We start from the raw sequence: 22,678 nt of genomic DNA, 5'->3' as shown, positions 1-22,678 counted from the left end.
ATGCTTGTAGAGGGCGTTGTTTGCTTCGAGAAAACCATACGTTAAATCGGGCGAGACTTACATGAATCAAATATGTAATTTTCTTGCTTAAAATTGCTTTTAAAAAGGGCAAGCCACGGAAATATAATTTCTGTTTACACGAAATCATAAATCATGCACAATTCACTGATTAAAAAAATTCACAGTGCGGTTCTGATGCTATTAATGAGTATTTGACTTGGATTGATGATATGGCCCATATTTTCGTTTACATATATATATTTATATAGCTAGTCTCATATTTTCAGTCACTGAAACTCCCCTTTTGAGTGTTCTAGACATGTGATTCGAGTTAGTTTAGTAGAAAGCGCTAATATGTAGCTAGCTAGCTATAAAGAAAAAAATGTGCATTTATTATATATTACACCTGACTGCATATATTCATTAGCTATATATAGTAGTTAGCTAACCTAGCTAGCTATATTTCACGGCAGAACTAAGTATCTACTAAAGACTATTGGTTTGTTTATGCTTATAAAATAAAGTCTTGTCTGTTGTTTTTTGATACTGTAGAACATTAAAGAATCACTCATCAGGTGATTTTTCCCCGATTAAGGTAGAGTCACTAGCTGCAAAGGCTAGGTTGACGCTCAGCTAGCTATAAAATAAAAAGCTAACCATATTAGAAAACTGTTTCCAGAAAAGTTGTACTGATATGTTTCTTTTTGGACGGATTTCTTTGAAAACTGTGGTCTCCCAAAATAAGAATATGCCATGAAAGTTAAACTACTTATCATTGCAGTTAAATAAGAAAATCAAAAATGAAGTGAAAATTTTTAAAAAAGGAAAAACAGCGCAAAACTTGTGTGTTCATGTGGGCGATGACTAATAGAAATAACATCGCAAGTTTAAGCCATTTTTGTGGGGTGGAGGAGGGAGTTGAGCTCTCATCTCCACACCCCAGGAACTTGTATTTCGCACGGAGCGTGAAATACAAGTTAAATCCTAAACCGAGATAGTCCCGAAAAAAGAAGAAAATAAAGAACTCACGAAATTTTATCATCGAAATATTTTGATAATCATATTTACGCAGTTTTTTTTTTGTTTTTTGAAATGCTTTTCTTTGCCCACTTCCATGACATACGTTTTTGTTATGATTAAATTTTTTTTAATACAACTTAGTTTGATAGAACTTTTAAAAATTATGGATTGGGGAAAAAATCGTGTTCTTCTTAGCAATATATACATAAATGTTTGTGAATCAAAGTTTTGCTACACCAGGCCTGGTTTTTTTAATGTTCACAAAGGAACGTAATAGTAACACATTTTTAGCTTCAAAAATTCAAACGCTCTTACGAAAAACAAGGTCCAACTATGCCTAAAATTCCAAAAGATATGTCAATATTTGAAACTATTCCATCTTATGACGTTCTCTAAAAAGTCCAAGATTTCTGTGTCAATAGTAGGGCTCCAACTGCAACCTCGAGGTTGCATTGACCGCCTTCAGACAAGCATCACGTCTAAAGGCTTTCATAGTTGAGCAGCCGTTTAATGTTGGACTAGATTCGCATCAGTGGTACATGGAGTATAGTAAAAATAAATAATTATAATAAATATTAAAATCTTTCTTTAAAAACAAACAAAACAAAAATACAAAAAGCCTATAAAAAACAGTAAAAACAAATGTCTGTTTTATTCTGAATTACTAACACCATTCATCTTTGTCTTCAGTTGAAGCTTCAAGACCATATAACTGATAGGGATCTTTACCGGATCTTATAGCAAGTGCGACTTGTATATTTCCACGAGCAGTGCTATTTGGTTCGGAAGTTGTAGTGTTTTCTTTTCTTGGAGATAATAACTTCGTGGATGGTGTAGGAGGCGGACCTGAATCTGAAGCAGGAATGGATGCTGGTATAGAAGGCGGGATAGAAGCAGGGATGGAGGCAGGTATTGACTGGCGTTTCGGTGGCGCGTTAGCAGACGAAGGAAATAACGAAGACCGCTTCTAAACATGAAAAGAATTTGAGTTAAAAATATAAAGTTACTGAAAAAAACTTTATATAAAGTAAAAACGCAAATTAAATACTCGCGTTACATGTTTTTTTTATATAATACATAAGTTTGAGTGTTTGCATTTAACAACCTAAAAATGTTTTTAGAAATAAAATAAATAACAAAATATAAGTATTTCTTAGTTGTTTCTTACTTAGGTTTGTAAACTAGTATTCTGAACTCATTCTAAATTTTGGACAAATGACTTTGGTCTTAAAAAACATATAGCACCTGGAGATAAAAAAAAAAAACAGAAGGAATGACACACGCGTTTGATGCAAGACTTGTGAAAAGTAATCACTTTGGTGTGCTGTGTTAATGTAAACATTTAAAGACATACAGAATTGTTTGTGAAAAAGTAACGCTTTAAAACCTGCTCTATAGAAACTTGAATAAATAATTTCTGAACTTAAAATGCTAATCAATGGTGTGATTTGAAACGTTTGTATCGAGGAACAATATTATAGACCACTTCAACTGATTTATCATTCTTATATCGTGCGTGATGTAGTGCATGTGGTTTTAAACCTAGTTCTCACGTGAATGTCAGTACAAGAAAATTTTAACCTCGTCATTTTTTAAGTGCTCTGCATTAGATTTACGGGGAAGTTCATGCTAAATACAAAATAAGATTTGTATTCAGATTTTCTAAGAACCGTGGTCTCTATCTCGAAGTACGGTAAACTCTGTCTCAAAGTTTTCCCTTTTCGCAGTTTCTATCAGTATTTTGTCTCTTTATCTCAAATTACCATATCTTGAACCAATTTTTTGGTCTCTTGCAATTTCAAAATTGAGTCCATATGCTAATACTCTGAGGAAATAAAAATTACTGGTCAGCATCAAACGAAAAAGTCAAGCGAAAAAATTTTTTGTTGTGAGAACTAGGCTTTAACACGTGCATGAATGTCATATGTGCTCACGACATCAAGTGAGTGCACGACATATGGACCAACTAACCGCAATAGATCAGCTATACCTCTGTAGTATTTTCTCTGGACGAATTCAGTGTTCCAATATCCTAAAATAAAAGAGACTATACCATGACTTGTAGTCCTAATTTTTTATAACCCTTTGTTTTTCTTACGCACTAAGCATCATTTGCCGACTCTTTTCTCCGATGGACACATCAATAAACCATTTGTTCCTCTCAGAATATATGTCAGCAAACAAGCAGAAAAATACTGCTTACCGGATAAATAGATTTTCTTCTTTGTCCCATTTTTTTCATATTTTTGTAATTCTCCCATATTAATTTGGCTGAGTATATTTTCCCAACCGTCATGTGTTCCGCATCTAAAAACAGAAAGCAACAAGAAAAAAGAAGTTAAAACAAGAAGAAACCAGTTTAAACAAGATTTTAAAAGACCTATGTTAGAATTCATGCGAGAAGAAAGTTTTGCGGTTTCGCGCTTTTTTATCGCAAACTGCTTTAAAAAGTTAAATAATTCATAACGTTAGAGTGAGTATAATGGAAAGATCCCTGTTGTGACCCTTTCATAAGTACTACGGTATTATGTTTCTACACTAATCTAACGTGTTTGGGAGAGGCCATTTGTCTTCAAATTAAAATTTCAAAATAGGCATTTGTTTGACGGTTGCCTTGCAGGAATTATATAATCGAAGCAGTATGTTATTGACAGCAAAAAAATATTTCAAATTGATCTTTCAAATGTTTTACTTCGTTCACTCTCGAAAACAACATGTGCGCAAAGGATGGTTTTCATATTTTAATATTTTCATCACCTATATTACAAAGTGATACGACGCATGCGCACAAAACTCAACCTACTTCTTGGTGTTCTTGGAATAACCAAGTCCAAAGTACGTTTTGAAATATTCGGCCAAGTTTCTTTCAACATCTTTCGTAATGCTTGATCGTTGCTTTTTATATTTGCTAAAAAAATAAAACAAAAAAACGCAATAAGCTGTCATGCTCAACAGAAAAACCAAGGTGCCTGGATTTAAAGTTGATAAAAAGAAATAAGAAAATACCGTTGTCAGTGTAAATTTTTAAACCAGTTCTAACCAAAGCAAAAAAAGTGGCTGTGTAATCAACGCTACCATCTTTAAATAACGTCATATTCATCTGTACCAACCGCTAAAATCATAATCAGTGTAGAAGAAGTGTTTATGAAGTTGTGAAGTTAAAAAGCATCTTCTTTTTAATTAAGTGACTCTCTACGTTTGGCTAAATCGATAACACTCAAAAAAATATCGATAGCGCACGAAACATAAATCTTACCTTATACGCCACAATTCTGGGACATTTTAAACCAAGCCCAACTGGCGGTAACATCTGCCGCAACAACTCACAAACTTCTGTGTGTTTTATTCGACCCCTGAAAATTCAGACAACCTAAATTACGTCTCTTCGTGTTGTGTAGCATGATGAAGGGTTTGTATATGATATTTATTGATACGTTCCACCTAACATGGTTTTCACTAGGGTTTTAAATACTATTCTACACCAACAAAAAAGCTCATAAGTTTGGACGCAAGATAATAAGTTTTTTTAAATATTAAATAGACGCGTGTGGGCACGGACATGTTCACTTACGAAGCTCTTGGATCAAAATCAGACCACACAGTAACAAATTCATCAAGATGATGTGGTCCTAAAATGCTTGAATCTTCCGTCAAGAAAGCAAAGTTATCCATAATGACAGCAATAAATAAATTTAACATCTAAAAAGTAAAAAAAATATTTTGTGCTAAATAACTTAAAATGTTAAAGAAAAAAATACACATTCAAATAGAAAAAAACAAAGAAAAGAGAGCATTAAAAGTTATGAAACTTACAAGAAAGGAACAGAAAAAAACAAAGGAGATAAAATACAAGTAGGCGACATTCGTTCCACAAGTTTTCATCGTGTCTTCTACAGCTGGTAATGATGTGTCACATAGAGCAGGCGATGTACACGCTAACATAATATTTGGCCAATTCTCGCCAGTGGCAACTCTAAAATTGGAAATATCATTGTTGCTATATCAAAAACAACGACGATGACGGCGAGCACCAAGATAACGATCATAACGACGACGGCCGACGACGACGACGACAACAGCAACAACAATAACAGTAATTGGAAAATACTTACCGGAAAAGAACTTGCGTGGAAGAAAAATATGACCGAAAATGATTGTTCCTATTAATTTGATTCCACGGCTCGTTGTCCCCATTATCAATTGAAATTAGAGAAAATATCTAAACCAAAAGAAAAGGATGACATTTTCAATTGATTTTGTATTTTTTTTTTCCTATGCTTCGTGCAAAATCTCAAATTAATGTCCTCTTTTTTCTTAAGTGATATCAGCATAATAAAAATTATTTTTCCCTTTTAAGAAATTTAAAAGTGAAAAGTAAGATTCTGCGTACAAAATTATTACTAGAGGTCATAGAAATAATAGTAAGTAACGGGAAGATTTAACGTCCTTGGGGATTCCATCCTAACGGCTGGCTCTTCCTCCCCTTCGACTGTAACTATGTTACATTACCGCTACAGATATGTATACCATTGCTCTAACTTGCTTGCCTGCCACACAAGTCCATTAGCGGTCATTAGATGGCTCTGCGTAATAGTAAACGGTTAAAGGCGATCATATGTAAGTTACAAAAAAGCATAGGCTAACCTGCACACCAACAATTCCATAGACAAAGAATAACAAGAAGATTAACATACCAACATAGGGTAACGCCTATAACAAACAAGTTATTGTAGCTTTAAATTATCAAATCAAATATTGAAGATGCTTTAACATGAATATGCTCCGTGATGTCTATGAAATGTATACTAAAAACGCAATGTTTGTACATTATTTAAGACACAATTTGTAAATGCGCTTTGATATGATTTGTCTCTTATAACACATGCCTATGTTTGCTTCGCTTTTTTGTTTACCATTTGCATTCACGTCTGACAGAGATGTGCCGGATTTCGGAGTTATCTGCGTCAGTAACACTCTGCACTAAGAAAATATACCTGCTGTAAACATCTATTGAGTCAGATTGGAAACATACACAAATATAATTTTAAATATAAAATTCTTAAATGTTGTTAATCTACTTACTTTGAAGGACTGTAAAAATGTCCATAAGAGAATTCTTAAAGATCTGCTACGACGCAGTAATTTCACGAGACGTGCAGCACGAAATAATCGAAATATGCTAGGATCAAAGTCGATCGTTCCTGGTGGCTACAATAAAAGCAGTGCAAAAAAGTTACTGGACAACAATATTCTTTTAGCAACTAAGGGATATTGGAAAGACAAGGTTTTGTTTTATTATTTTACAATAAAACATCAAACGTCAAATTCAAATCTCCAGTTTATTAATAAAAAGGATACATCAGTTTTCTGATGATGTTCTAGGGCATTGAAAGCTCTCATTTGATCCATCCAAACTTTGTAATTACAACGGCCGATTCACACAACGTTAATCTTAACTATATTCAGTGTTGGTGCCATTAAATACACTCCACATCAGGAACTTGTAATATTTAATGTTAAAAATCCTTTTATCACAAAAAATGACTCACCAGTAACTTCTTTATAGCAAAATCCATTAAACTACCGGCCACAATCAACATATCGAAATTATTCCAGCCGTCTTTAAAGTAGTTCTACAAAGAAACAAGCAAAACTTCAATGGACCTAGCTGGTTTTAAAATATTTAAAAAAATTTAATAATTCAATCCTGAAAAACGTTGTAAAAACCGTATGATAAGGACCATTTTAGCTTATTTTACGCATAAATCCGCCATTTTTGAGCCGTTTAGATTATTTCTAAAAAAACTGACTGCATCACATCCAAGGGGCTCTATCTTTGTGTAAAATATCAAATTAATGATCCAATTTTTAGAAAAGACCTCACCTGTACCAGGTAGGTGCAAAAATTAAAAACTAATGTATCGAGTAAACGTGTGTGGTGAACAGGTTGGTGTGGTTTGTGTCATGAAAAATGTAACACGAAAGTATAACAAGAAATATAAATAATGTCTCAACATACACAACCAAGAGCAAACATCTTGACGGAAAATTCACCCAAGAAAACAAATGTGAACACGTCATTAATTTGACCCAAAATATCTTCATAAGCTTTCGGTTGATCGTGGAACTAAAAGTAAATAAACAAACACGTAACTATAAAAGCATGTATGACACATGCTTTTATAGTTACGTGATCATAAAAGCACGTGATCATAAAAAACACGTGATCATAAAAAGCGCGTGATCATAAAAAGCGCTTGATCATAAAAAGCACGTAATCAAACTTTTATAAAAATAAACAAAGCGGTTATTAAAATGAGCTGATTAAAATTAGTCTCGATTATTCAAACCAAATCTTTCCTGTAAATTCGATTACACTTTTAAAACTCACTGAACTATCATTGTCCTCTGTCACGTCTTGTCTGAATAGTGCTAACTTAAAAAAAAACTCGCAAAAACAACACAATCAACAGCGTAACGGTGGCTTTTCTTAACGTTACTAAGTTATTACGAACATACTATACATATCAGCTACTCCACGTCAAAATATTACCTCGCACATTAAAACTACAGTGTTTAAAGATATAAGAGACATGATAAGCAACTCCCAGGGCGTTGATTCAATTAGTGCCCATGCTTTGTACTGCCAGCTTTTTACATCTTCAGGCATGAAGCGTTCAATTGGCTTTGATGTCATAGCGAACTGCAAACTGTTTTTCTAAACAAATGATGGGAAACAAGTCAGTAAATGGTACAAACAAGGCTGTACTGAACAATTTGAAAAAATTTTTTTTAAATTTTGGAAAAATTGGAGAATTTAGATTGATTCAACCTAAATTTTTACTTAAAACCGACATATGTTGGCAACAATTTTAGCGTCATATCTCCACTTCTTTTCAAAACATCAATTTAACATTTACCTGTTCAATGTTGAGCTGCATTAGAAAAACTGTTTACATCAGAAGACGAAAGAATACAGCCTATCTAACAATTTGTGACATAATAAATATGAAACATCCAGTATCTACTTAGGTGTAACATTAGTTTAAGATAAGAATATAAAATAGGTTTGAACTGTCATGGCGACCAAAACATACTTACTGCATTTCTGTCAAGTTCTCCTCCTGCTTCTGCAGCTCCTTGTTCTTGAAATGTTAAGATGATCATACCAACAAACACATTGATGAAGAAGAAAGAGAAGATGATGACGAAAACAATGAAGTAGATCGAAATCCAAATCTTGCTGTTGAGGATTGGGCCTTGATCTTCATTCTGGCTGTCTATACCACTTTGCATGACTCTAAAGATAATAAAAATCACAATTTAAATAAATCATTTCCAAATTCCTATAAATACAGATCATAGAATGTAAATGTACAGATATTTTAAGACAAAAAACTCCAAAACGGCAACAAAATAAAAACATTTTGAATCATTGGGAAGTCCAGATTGTTTACAAATAGAAGCTGCTTTTACATATACTTTTTATAAACAAGTGACAACAACTAGTGTCGCTCTCTTCTCATGTATTTTACTCACAATAAATTAAGAGAAAGAGAGAGAGGCAAATCCAGAGAATGATTCCTATGGAAAGTGGAAAAAAATAAGGAAACTGGGACCAAGTGATGCTTTGATGTAACAACTTCAGACATATTTTTCAAACCATGTTGTAAATTAGATATATTTTTTTTGTTTATCGTAATCAGTCAACAACAAATCACCCTTAAAAGGCAGCAAGGGAACAATTAAACAATGTTGAATACGTTGAGATACTTACGCGGGCCAACCTTCACCAGTCGATGATGTGAAGAGAGAAATCATTGCATTGAACACATTATCAAAGTTAAAATCCATCACAGTCCATTCTCTAGCAACTTCCTGGAATAGAAATATGAAAGGTGTCAAGTTTAGCTTTAAATTTTAAAGTTTTATGTAATCAAACATTATTCAATACTGACATAACCATTATACCAATTAGAAACCTCTCAAAGTCATTTACTGTACTGATAGAACATCTCAAATTACACAGTCACACTAAGACAAAGAAGTGTCCGCAGTTTCACATTCACCAAATAATTTACCTTTGGTCTGTTATAGTTATATTCATCAAATGTTATATAATAACCTCTATAATAAATAATACAGAATAAGAAGAGATTATATACTAAATAGTTTGGTAGAAAAATAAAAATAACTGTAAAATAAAAGTAAAATGACTAACTGGCATTCATCCTCAAACTCTTTTGATTCATCATTGCAATAAAATAGTTTGCCCTAGATAAAAAAAGACAATATTTTCAGACTACAAGCAACACAATTTACACGAAGCTGGATAGATTATTCTTCTTACTGAAAAAAGTTGCACTCCCATCACTGAGAAGATGAACAAGAATTGCAATGTGATGATGAGAATATTGAAGACGTTTTTTAACGAAAAGATCATGCATTGAAACACAGCCTAAAAAAAGAGAAAATATTACTCTGTAATGATGCTATCTGAATTTTGATACAATACTGCTAGTGTACTATTGCTATGTAATAGCTAGCTATTGTAAGTATATTTTAAGTTGCCCACCTTTAGCTTGGGAAGTTTGTTGATTGACTTTAAAGGTCTCAACACCCGAAGAATACGCAAGATTTTAACAATCTGTTTTACTGTTGCCGAAGCATTTGGATTCATACTAAAAACAGAGTTTGTAGAAAATATAAAATAGTATTTTTTAATCTGTGAAATAAAGAAGATTTTTTTCATAAAATAAATAAACCAACTACATTTATGGTAAGCAAAAAAAATGTCATTGTAATGTCATGTCAATGCTACGCATTGTTTGCAGTAACATAAATAATTAGCAATATGTTAAAACACACAACACAATTCATTGAGGAAGTACTATATGCAAAATACCCAAAGGATTGATTTTTGCGAATTTATTTTACCAATGGCAAATTGTGTCACTAACTTTTAAAGGGAGAGCATATGCAATAAGCTGAAAAATATGATTTAATATATTTTTACTACAGTGTTGCGAACTATGTCTTTAAATATTTGGTGTAAACTTTTAGGCGGAGCACTATAGGAACAAGTGGAAAAAACGGTAGGTAAACGATTTTAGATAATTAACAATAATTATATACCTCAATATTAAAGACGTGATAGCACACAAAACAACAAACATATCTGCACAATTCCAAGTATCACGACAGTATGAACCAGGATGTAAAACAAATCCATAATTGATAATCTAAACAAATAATTTTCAAACAGTCACGCAAGAAGTTTATTCAAACTAATATGGCATAAAAACAATGTGCGGATATTTGTTGCCTATATCAGCTAAATATCAACGTTTTTACGTTGTGCTTCAAATGGTTGATTGTGTCATTGAAGTGGAGCAGGAAAATAATAACAAGCTCTCTTTATCTTATCAACATGTTACAGCACACAAGCTGTGTTATTTATAGGATGAGTTTGCAAGAGCATAGATTTGGGTCCTTGTGGTTCTGAGACAAATACCCTACCAGTAGAACAATTCCAACTAGTATAATTGGTATACAGCTGACAGCATTGAATGAAAAGTTTCATATTTTTACGAACATAAATTTCTTGCTATATATATTTGAGTTAACATAAAATTAAAGCATACTTGAAATTGATAAAAAAAATGATATAAACAGCAATACCTTTAAAACAACTTCCAATGCAAAGATTGAGGTAAACACATAATCACAGTATTTTAATATCTACAAAACAAAAATCATTTCTTTAATGAATTTCCTCGATCATTAATTTTAGGAAAAAAAAGTTGAAGCATTCTGAATATACATTGTGCTTTTTGTGTGCAGAGATTGATAATGATATTAAATCCTCTGCTATAATCACCAGTTTAATACATACAAACGATACAGAACAATTTTTACAGTAGCAGTCGACACACTCACATTATTTACGCTTGCGTTGGGATCTGTTGCATCTTCAAGGGCAAGCAGACCACTACTGATCAAAATTAACGCCAGAATAGTGTTGTCAAAATACGCAGAAGAAACTATCAGATGAATAACTTTACGGATTCTAAAAACAATAAGTTTCTTTTTAAAATGGATGTTCCACCTTAACCAGGCAAATAGTAGTGAATCATTCATGCTTTTACAGAAAACAACAAATATTCTATTATTTACGGAACATTTTCTTTATACAAAACTCGCATGTCAAATTAGATAAAAATGTAGCATTGAACTTCTCTTTAAAGTGACAAAATAATCAGAAACACTTCTCATCAAATCATACAGGCCAGAATAACATGATCATGGTTATTTTAGAGGAAACCAGTTTTCTTATCGGCAATATAATAAAATAACGCAGTATTACCTGCGACAAATACAGAAGAGCAAAATGATAACGACAACTACAATTTAAACAGTACAAACCAACTACCAAAAAGGAGAATTAAAACACTTTTTATAATCCAGTGGTATAATAAACTCATGTAGGAATGTTCAAAGTGTTCAGAGATTTTACTAAATATAATATTTTAACTTAAAGTAATTAAGTGCCAGTGGTATAGTATTAAACAAGTTCAATGGAATATACAGAAAAAATATTTTTTTTTTAAAAAAACACACGTAGTTCTTTTTTAGCTAACTTCACCCAGTAAAAAATATATAGATAGAAATAGGTTAGCCTTAAATTTTAAAATCCAATTTGATTGGTCAAGAAACTTTTATGGTAAAATGCTTGGTTGTAGCCAACTGTTAAACTAATGTGTTGTTTCTTACCATTTCTGTAAGCGCTATCACTTTTATGGTTTAGTAACTATGCTAGTAGTGTACAAACAAGGAGATTTGTGTTTTTGAATTTTTAAATGACATTGAGGTTACAACGAAATAGTTATTACAAATGACTTATTGATAAGTTACTTACGGGTTACTTGGAAAGCATATAAAAAGTGTATTAACTTGCAGCATCTCTGATCCTTCAGATTGATGTATATTACCAGTCATTCTTCCTGGATTTTTTAAATTCTCCAGGAAACCTTCTCCTGCCTGCATTGTGCCACCTAGTAATAAGAAAAGAAAGTTTACATAACTTGCTTAAATTGGTTGAATAATCAGCCATCGCAAGACATATATGTAAAATCGTTAAAACCTTCAGTTGGAACAGTATCAAATTCTCCCATAATCACTCCTCCTTCTTCGTCATCTGTAGCAGGTTCAATACTTTCCTAAAACACAATTCAGCTTAGTCGTGAATTTCTTTTTATTGCTGATGCAGCATGATTGATTTAAACATAACATTAAATTCATGAAACTTATTAGCAAACGCAAATGTAAATTTTCTACACCTCTTTCTAAAAAATGGAATGGTAAACGGATCCTAATTCTTATCCATGTTTACATTGGAGTTTACAATTTGGTTGTTAAAATTTGTTGTCAATTGTGTAGTCCAACCAAAAAAAGGTACTTGAATATACAAAAAAAAGACATACTGCGCTACGTGCTGTCACATCTCCAACCCTAATAAAAGAAAAGATAAATTATATAATTTGATGTGATCTATAACCTCAACAGTATTTTGAAACTATATCACAGTAAAGAGTATTAAGTGTTGCAATACTTGGAACCAGGTGGAGCGTATTTTTCTCTGACTTCTTGCATGTGCTCCTCTCTTGCAGCCTCCTCCTCCGCAACTGCTCCTTCCTCTTCATCAGACATTGTTAAATTATCCACAGCAATAGCCAAAAACACATTAAGTAAGACATCTGTGATGTTAAGAAAAATAATGAAAATGATTAGCAAAACAAGAAATAAACATATCGAGACTAATTGCAGAATTGCAATGTAAAAAAGAAATGGATACAATTTCCAAGCACTGTAACACCAACAAAATATAATGACGCAGCAAGTCCCTTTGGGCTTCTTGGTCCACCAAGTGCAACAACACCTTCATACATCACAAAATTCCAATCTTCACCTGTTATAATCTGCAGAAAAGAAAGAAATTAGGAAATGCTTTAGAAAGAGGAAAGGTACTGGAATTGCTAAACAACCACGATCAAACGTTTCTTACCTGAAAGACTGCTAACATAGCATTAAAGAAGTCATCAAAATTTGTTCTAGATTGAGGATAACCATTTGCTCTGAAGCTAGAGAAAAAACAGTTACAAATATTACACAAAGTTAAAATTAGTAACATCTGCAGTTTAGATACTGTCTCGAGAGGCAAGCAAAAACAAACACCATTCTGTGTTAATGTTTATTTTCGCACAATAGACAAATGGATCAGCAAGGATCTAAGTTTATAACAAGGCTTATAACAAGTATTGTGTAACTTACGTTCCTCCGAACACTTGCATCCCAAGCAGTGCAAATATCATCAAAAACAAAAACAGCAAAACCAATAAACTTAAAATTGATGCCATACTGTCTAGAATTGATTTTACCAAGTTTTTCATTGCACCCCAATATCTATAAGACAAACAATTGCAAATTGTGAATTAGTGTGTTTCAACATTGTGGTTGCTGTTGTTTAGTTACATTTCAGTTACATTCAAATATATTGAAAATTAGCACTTACGATGTATACTTGAAGAGTCTCATTAATCTCAGCTGTCGAAGTACTGGTATACCTAAGTTAATGCCTTTAGTTTTTGACAAAGCCATGTTAACCAAACCAGAAATTACAACCTGAAATTAACAGGATGCATAAAGTTTTTAGCTACAACATAAATTGCTTATCGGTTGATAATTTTTTGTAGTATCAAAAAATAATCGCTTACCACAAAATCAAATTTATTAAACTTTGATGCAAAGTATAAACTTGGCCCAAGGGAATACAGTTTGAGACACATTTCAGAAAAGAAGAATGCCAGGAACAAATTGTCAGATATAGCTAAAAATAGGTAGCAAATTATATACAGAACATCAAAAGTCATTCAAAATATTTTTTTGTAGATTTTGTAGACCATATTAAAGGAAGGTGAAAAATATCTTACATATGATATCTGAGATCCATTGGGGCTGCCGATAATGTTGTATTGCTCCAGAGACAGAATTACAAAACACAAGAAAAATGACAAACCAATACATAAACGCTGATAACATCACAACTTTAAGTTTTGCACGAATTATGCTGTTTCTCATCTTTATTTTTTGAAAGCACCCAATTCTAAAAATATGTCAAAAGTGTAGCGTGATATTAAATTAAGTACAATTCTATAATTTTCAATACAATAGTAACCTATTACCCTGAGATGTACCGCAAAATATGGCCCAAAGTCTAAGTGCCGACTAAGCTTGCGTTGTCGGTGCAATGACTGAGGGCAATATTTTTTTCCAGCACAGGGTAATCGGTTATTATTGTATTTGCAACAGTCTAAATTAGATAAACACTTGAGGTAAAAACTTGAAATAAAGTCTGTCTAAAAATAGAAACATTCTATGCAGAATTCCAAAGTTCCTGTAGAATAAATCCTAGTAAACAAAACATTTCAATGTCTGACACTTACAGAAGATTGCATACAGTTTAATATGCAACGTGTATAGCACGCTTGCAAAATTTTGAAGGTTAACAATAATACACAATGTATGCAATTAAAACTCACTGCGTTGGAGCTTCAACTCCTTCATCTTCTCCTTCTTCTTCAGCTGCAGCTGCTTCAGCAGCTATTCTCACTAAACAAAACATGTTCTTAGTTACTTATAACTTACATGTCACTCTGTGGCTTTCTATAAGAATAACAGTTAGACACCTCTGCAGAAATTAGTATGGTTTAACATCAAGAGCAATCACATTAGCTTCTCTAGGCTGCTCAAACTTTACTTTCTACATTCTTGCCATTAATAAGCCTTTGAATAATTTTCGTTTTTGATCTTTGCTAACTTAAAATAAGTCCCAATTCTCAACTAAATTCATATTCAAACTCTTTATACCATGGCAGTGACTAACAGTGTTAACGAAAATTACTTCCAGTTTTTTTTTGCATAAATGTTGATTTGAAGGGTGTTTTTTGAATAACTGTTTATTTAAGGATAGGTTTTTTTATTTACATCTAGGACAAGCTATAGATTTTTTTCTTGAGGAAAATAATTTCTTGTTTATAAAGGTCTACAAGATATACTAAAGCTTATAAATTACATCTTTCTTCATCTTCTTTTGCTTTTTCTAGTTGTCCAGCTGTAACCCAATCTTCATAGTTTTCTGCAGCCGCTTCTTCAGCACGTTCTTTTAAAAATGCAGTTCTATTTTCCACTCTTTCTTTTTCTTTACTAAACTCTCTAAATTTAGAAACATAAAAACAAATTACAGGTGGAGCAAGCAGATAACAACAAAAACAACAACAACAAGAACAAGAGTTTTTGTAAAAGAATTAAGATGAGCAAAAATCTTCACAGCAATAGCGAACAATTTTTTTTTCTGGAAACAATGTATTAACAAAATTTACTACGTACCCACTAAGGACACCACACACTAAATTCAACATAAATTGTGATCCAATAACATTTAAAGTGTAATAAAACAGCCACATATACAAACCATCTGCATCAGATACATCAAAACTCTAAACAATAAATATACAATAACTGTGCACAAGCAAAACAAGATAAATGTAAAAAAAAGAGTTGCAAGGATTGGAACCCTATGGTGTGTTTTCATGTGGGAGGAACATGGCATTGTACCCAGGGAATACAAGAAAATGGAAGTGACTTTTGAACTTTTTTCTGCAAAGGTCCTTCTGAGGAAAAGAAAGGAGATCTAAGTTCAATAAATTGTGCATTTTTTTCATAGTTTTATAATGTGCTTTTTGCAAGTGTTGATGAGCATGTGTGCTTAGATCAAACATGACAAAACCTAAAACATTTCATTAAATATGACCAATTTAGTTTGAAAACTGAAAAAATCAACCAAATATGCACATGGTTAAAGTAAAAATTGGTCACTATATATTTTTACTTTTTAATACACTAATTTTTAACAAAAGTGTAAATATCTGTATTTGTACTCACCCAATACATTGTATCAGTCCAACCTTCACAAGTGATGCATACAAAAACAGTTAAGCATGCTATTAATATATTGTCAAAGCTTGTTATGCCAAAGTTTGGTCCATCCCAAAATTCTTTACACTCAAGATTTTTCCCCGCTGGACATGGACGTGAACCACATAGGTAACCCTCCTCATATATAACTAAAGAAAAACACATTGAAAGCACATAAGTTTATAAAATCTTCTTTGTACAAACCAAAAAAAAGAATAACTCATTGCTTCCTAATAAGGTAAATATTGAAAAATATACTGCAATTGTTAGATCTATTTTATATACATGGCCCCTTCAAACAAACGCCTCACCCCAATTAGCATAACCTAACAAAAGTCTAATTAGTGCAAATTCCTTGATTTTTTTTAGCAAACTGCCTTAAGTAAGTCAATTTCTTCAAAAAACAAACATGTTCTAAAGTATGGTCTCTGAGTTTGAATTACTGGTGAGAAATTGTCATTTTCTTAAAAATAGGTAAGATTTAAAATATACATAATTGTGGTTTAATTAAATATATATGAAAACGTACTTGTAGTATTTTGGTAAAAACATGTGTAATGAAATTTTCCAACAAGAAGTGATAAAAACACAATGCCATAGATAACAATAACAAATCCAATTAGTAAACAAATCTGCAACAAGGAGGCCATTGACTTTAAAATGGCACTCATAACGACTTGTAAACCTACACAGAAACAAAATAAATTCATACAGTAATAGAAAAAAAAATATTTAAGCTTTTAAATCATTACAAACTACAATGTATATACTGCAACATCAAAATTTGGAGAAAGCAGGCAATATAGTGTTCCACACAAAGTGGGACCCATGGTGATAAGGTGTTTTCTACTTAAGTCCTAGGGCTGAAATATCCAAAGTGGAAAAATGGGTACAGCTTGTCTGTCAATAAAAGTAATGAGATATTTTTGTACAGCTTTGGTATAAGGCCTCACTTTGTCTTGAAAAAACTTAAAATGAAACCACATGATCATTAAAATGGAGTAAGTTGTCAAGGTTGCTTTATCTATTTTGTTAGGATGCTAGTTCCTCTCTCTATATATATGTGTGTGGTATTAACCGGTATTAACAATTCCATTTACTAGAATGTTGCCTAAAGTATGAAAATGAGTATTGACACTAACTTGGAATTCCAGACACTAGCTTTAATGGACGAAGTACTCTTGCAGCTTTTATAACTTTCATTGGTCCAGCTTGTTCTGCTAGGCCAACTTCTGGCATTCCAAGAATTCTATTAAAACAAAACAAAACAATAAATAAATAAATAATACTTTATTGTGCACACACTCTGTAAAATGCAAACCTTTTACCTTCAAATAAATCTTATGCTAATGTCAATAACTATGTCTTTTCTCCATTTTATTTTTGCCACAATGTGTCATAAAGGAAAATGACTTTGGACGCCGTAGTGCATTGAGACTGGAAGGACAAGACCATTATTTTACTTTTTTACTATTCGTTAAATCTTTTTTGGTTCTGGTAGCACCTCAGCTGAAGATTTGACCTGAGCATAGACTCCATCTCGAGCCTCATTTCAAAAGCAGTAGAAAACTCTAACATCTCGCATGAGGAATATTATTTTATCCTTAAAGAAGTAAAACACTACCGTAATTTGAAAAAGCAAATTCGACTATATTATTTCAAAATAGCTGACTCTGGTCTTTTTTCGTCTCCTATATTATTAGGCTTAGTTTGTCTGTGACTGAGAATACTGAACCAGCTTTCTTAAGGAGACATTTTTTACTCTAAGAATGTGCAAATTAAAAAAAAGTCTTAATTCTTTATTGACTATTTAAACATTACATCATTTCAACGATAAACAACGATAATAATAGTAATATGAAAGTGAAGTCATTACAATGCACTTTCAGGGTTGATAACTTAGAAAGAAGGTGGTGATGTCAGTTTTTCACATCATGCAGTTCATTTGGGACCACTCGAGATCAAACTTAGTCAAGTCAAAGCCTGGCCCATTTAATCAATTCGAAACCAACAGGTTCCACGCCTTTAGAAAATGTTAAACCGCAATATCTCTTTGACCTTCGGTTGTTTCTTAATCTGCATTTTAAGCTATATATATATACACACAAATACTAAACAAAGTTTTCAAACAAAAAAATGGTGCATTGACTACTCATTGCTGACATCATCAAAATCAAATATTTAGATATTTGCACATATATACAGATATTTTCCCTTGTCCTACAGAAGTTGGTGGTAATATGGACAAGTGAATGTTATCATACTATGTGGGAAATGAGGGAGATGGCACACTGTGTGTCTTTTGTTGTACAGGTAGTTCTTTGGCAGAGCAAGGACCCTAATTGGGTCTCATAGGTTAAAATGAGCATTAAATACTCTAGGACTCCCCATTGAAGCTATGGCTCCTCCTGACCGGGTATATCCTCCAACATATGCACGTCATCTATCACTATACACTCAATCGTTGTGCCGTGTTTTCCCTGCGTGCACAGAAATGGAAGTAACATGTCCGCTTGGTTTGTTTACATTTTTACCTCCATTTCTGCACGCCATTACGTAATCACTTGGACAAGTAAATATCAGGACTGTGATTCCATGTACTTGGCAATAAATTATTCACAAAAGGATAAAAACAGAATGTATACTCTTGTAATCTTGCAACAAAAATGTAGCTCAAATATGGAAAATGTAATCCTGAATAAATAATGATATAAAATCAGAAAATCTCCCCAGATAACTGATTCGGTTTGGGCATTGTGCACTGACAATAGTACCTTATTTGTAGTATAGCTAATGGTAAACAGGTAACATACCTTTTTTGAACTACTCATCACTCTGTCATATATTTCACAAATCAAGGTGAAAGATAGATTGGACAGCATTTTGCAGTAAAGGCCTTTTCGCCGCTTTCAGTTTTGATTTGTAGTTATATGGTCTCTCTCGTATGACAAAAAATTCAACCTTATTGTCTATTTCTAAGCATAGCTAGTGTGACCAGTCTTAAATTCTCTGAAGTCTTTTCTCACACGCGGCCCCGTTGCAAAACCTTATCCCCTAGATTTTCAAAATCTCAGAACAAAACTTTTGCTGTTCATCAGCACAACACAGTTCATGATAACTTAACCTTTTAAAATTAGATAAATTTGTACATAGTTTTTGCTTGATAAAAAGGTGGAAAATATCGCTATTTGCATTTTTTGCAATTTGCAAAATCTTTGTACCGCAACATTAAATTTTGCGAGAAAAGCTGAAAAGCAAAAACTTTCAGCCACAACAATTGATACTTAGGTGAATAAAATTAATGCAAATCTTAGAAAGATTTCAAAGTTCATCAAGTTTTGATCAGATTTTGTAGCGAGAAATATATAAAAAGATCCAACAGGCGCTGGAAAAGTCTAAACTTTAAAGCCACAAGCTTAAACGTTTTATACAAAGAACATTTTTTTAAAAACGTCCAACCAACACTGTTAGAAATAAGGATTAAAGGAGATTTATGTGGATTAAGAATATCACTTCTTTACCCAACGAAGCGTCATACCGCCCCCTGACTTACCCTGTTACGACTACTGTAAAATCCAATATGTTCCATCCACTTCTTAAATACGAGTCGGGATGTAACAAAAATCCTTGCGAAACTATTTTGAAGAATGACTCAGCAATAAATATACCCAATAAATATATCTCCAAACTTGCCTAAAAAGTAAAAAAAAAATGTTCTGATTTGTTGGTAACCTCGATGCAAAACTAGCTGCATTATGTGCTGTGCACTTATGATATATCTATCGACTAGCAAATGTACCTTGCAGCAGAAATTTTTAGACTTTTAACATAATACTAAAGTCTAAAAGATCGAAAACACTCTCGAGAGGGCGATTCCGTAAATATGGCGACGCAAAAGAAGGTTAAACAAAATTACTTACAATGTTGTCATTCATTTGCGATTTATCATCTCCTGGCAATGGAGCATCAATTGCCATCATGATGCAGTTCACGACAATAGCCAATAAAATGAACATATCAAATGCCTGATTAGAAAGTTAAAAAATATCTGTTTATTTACGACTTGATTGGAATGCTTCGTTTCACATATATCAACTGCTGCGAATTAATTTAGGACTGTCTTACAGCAGTCAACTCTTCGTATACTTTATGACTTGAGGAAAGTTATAAAAAAGCGCAGAAGATCTAATTATAGTATAAATGTCACAGTCGACTTTCGACACTTTAAAAAGCGGACACCTCTAGTTAACAAATAAAAAGTGATTGCATCAGCAATACCACTGTCAAATCCTTACAAAAAATACTTCAATTATAGCGGGAAAATGAGACTCTTCAAACAACGTAAACCTGTAATTACAAACAAAAAGTGAATGTACCAAAAAAGTGTCCGCTAATTAGAGAGTCGACTTCTTATTAAAAAGGATACCTTTGAAGTGCTAATTCGAACACACAGTTTTCGAAATGGATTGGTTGGTGAGAGTACAAAAAGGTGATTGGTTGGGTACATTTCGTGCACAACTGGAGTGTCCATCATTGGTGTTTGACTAGTGCCAGATCCCGATTGAGCTACTGATTGTTTTCTTGATGTCATGTTGTGCTGTTGTGCAGTTGGTCGTACTTTTTGATAGCTAAGAAGAAAAATAGATGAATAACAGTTACGTATGTTTTCTTTTATGGTTTTATTGCCGCTATTTTTTTTCGTTTTACAGTGAAATCCTGCTCTAACTCTAGAAGACGGACAGTGTTACTTGGAAAAAGACAGATCTTAGGCTTAACTCTTATAAAATAGTTTCTAAAACGCGATCAGTCATAAAAATGGACCCTCAATAAGACGGACAATTTTTCGCACCAAATTAAATTTCTCACTATACCCGCTCCCTATAAAGCGAACATTATAAAAATAGAATGACAAAATTATCAATTTTTACATTTTCTTATATTAGTATAAGTACACATTCATATTAGCTTTCAAAATGTTGCAAAAATGACCAATTGCAATCACCAATTACATTTTTCAATTTCAGACATCATCGAATGCTTTTTTAAATCTTCAACTAAAGAATGGAAAACAGCCGGCGTCAATACAAAGTACTTTGCGAATATTTTTCATGGCCTATTTTTGTAATGAAGAATGCTTTATGCCTGAATACATAATCTCCTAATTTACAATCGTCGTAAAGTTAAGCTTGAAAATTTTTTTTCAGTTAAAATTCTGCTTAAAACTATATTCTTGACAAAATCGCTATAAAGCGGGCTTCTCCATAAAGCGGGCATTTTTTGCACCGGTATTGTCTGGTTTAGAGAGATTCCAGTATTTGTTAACTTAGTACATAAACCCAAGTTTCGTTTTTAAAATTTATCATGTCTAAAACTAGCACCAAAATTTATTTGCGCAAATTTGTCCAAGGGGTTAATTAACCAGGTGAATCTTTTAACCAAGCTTCAAGAAAATAAAAACATACTTGTACAAAAATGTGTTTATGTATGAATGTTACAAGTTGAAGTGGCCAAAAATAGCCTTTTCGCCACTATCAACCTCATCAACAAGGCAAAATGCCTTGGAAACGAGGTAGACTGCCTTTCTATCTGTACGGGAATCAGGAACAGATGAAATCACGAACAAAAACTTGCAGCGGGTCTTTATAACAGATATCAACCAATTTACATTGTCATGTAAAACTGACCTCTTTGCAGTGAACACTCCTAACAATGGGTCAAGCAAAACTATTTTTTTCTGAGAAACTTGTCTGTATTTTACTTAGAGAACATCAAGTATCAAACATTTTGTGCTAATTCTACTTTTTTAAATAAGAGATCGCATATTTACAATATATTGTTTAGGCTTCTTTATCTTTCTTTCAAAATCCAGACTCTTGACACACTTTACGGGTATAGACCCTTACACCCCAAAACAGGTTTTTGAAGTAATGTAAGCCAAATTGAGAGACTTAGGGGGCACTTCTCTACTTCATCAAGTTTTAAGCATTTTTCCTAAAATATCATCCAACACAAGATTTTTTTGTTCCTGAGATATTACAACAAAGATGATATCACATCAGAAATAAACTATTCTTACCGTCATTTAAAAATTATAAATTCACTTTTCCATTTCTGTTGAAAATAAAATTATAATTTTTTTTTTCGATCGTTCGCTTAAATAAATACAAAAGCATTAAAAAAATTTAATGTTAAATATTTTTTTTGCGGTATCATAAATTATTCTTATTAGTGAGATGATAAATTCATCAATGCATTGAAAATTTACACGTCGATTCATGTTTTTATAAATCCATTGAGTTGATGAATATCTATGCTCTGGCTTGAATTCATACAGAATGAATATTTAATAGAATTATTATTGGCTACTCTCACAGAATTCTTAAAAGAGAAATTTCTCAAAAAAAGAACATGTCGTTATGTCGTAAACTTCGTATCCAGTATACTTATATTTAATGATTCTAAACTTTAGCTGTTTACAATAATTATCGAAGAGAAAAATGTGCTAAACTATTTTTGTCCGTGGCATAACTTTGTATTTTAGTTCTTTTTCTTTTCATTTTCCATTGAATCTGTAGTAATAAATAACAACACCACAATTATTTTTCCAACCAACTCAAAAGTTAAC

General features: G+C 32.5%; 1 protein-coding gene across 3 annotated transcripts; it reads right to left on the bottom strand.

The window, feature by feature from the left end:
- Positions 1-1,583: 1,583 nt before the first annotated feature.
- Positions 1,584-22,598, bottom strand: LOC130612756 (probable voltage-dependent N-type calcium channel subunit alpha-1B). Of its 3 annotated transcripts, none has more exons than XM_057434110.1 (43): positions 22,130-22,583; positions 20,480-20,681; positions 19,974-20,078; positions 19,607-19,746; positions 17,196-17,302; positions 16,583-16,738; positions 16,021-16,202; positions 15,466-15,575; positions 15,152-15,291; positions 14,619-14,688; positions 14,010-14,182; positions 13,794-13,906; positions 13,592-13,701; positions 13,351-13,482; positions 13,085-13,160; positions 12,875-12,998; positions 12,632-12,776; positions 12,504-12,531; positions 12,164-12,239; positions 11,939-12,074; positions 10,960-11,089; positions 10,702-10,761; positions 10,156-10,262; positions 9,596-9,701; positions 9,371-9,478; positions 9,242-9,294; positions 9,102-9,147; positions 8,798-8,898; positions 8,122-8,320; positions 7,574-7,738; positions 7,040-7,147; positions 6,570-6,653; positions 6,103-6,228; positions 5,665-5,730; positions 5,133-5,239; positions 4,834-4,993; positions 4,592-4,719; positions 4,277-4,373; positions 4,027-4,132; positions 3,824-3,928; positions 3,224-3,327; positions 3,011-3,052; positions 1,584-1,987 (listed from the first exon to the last, which is right to left on the bottom strand). In XM_057434110.1, the coding sequence occupies exons 2-43, from the start codon at positions 20,642-20,644 to the stop codon at positions 1,685-1,687; spliced, it is 4,899 nt and encodes a 1,632-aa protein (XP_057290093.1). In that variant the 5' UTR covers positions 20,645-20,681; positions 22,130-22,583; the 3' UTR covers positions 1,584-1,684. The 3 variants fall into 3 exon arrangements, with proteins under 3 accessions (XP_057290093.1, XP_057290094.1, XP_057290095.1); XM_057434112.1 differs by having other exon boundaries at positions 1,847-1,987; positions 2,992-3,052; positions 22,130-22,598; XM_057434111.1 differs by lacking the exon at positions 3,011-3,052 and having other exon boundaries at positions 22,130-22,598.
- Positions 22,599-22,678: the final 80 nt, after the last annotated feature.

Source organism: Hydractinia symbiolongicarpus, chromosome 10, assembly GCF_029227915.1.
Source record: "Hydractinia symbiolongicarpus strain clone_291-10 chromosome 10, HSymV2.1, whole genome shotgun sequence".
NCBI lineage: Eukaryota > Metazoa > Cnidaria > Hydrozoa > Anthoathecata > Hydractiniidae > Hydractinia > Hydractinia symbiolongicarpus.
Note: the sequence above shows the minus strand (reverse complement) of the source record. Positions and strands in the feature narration are given on the sequence as shown.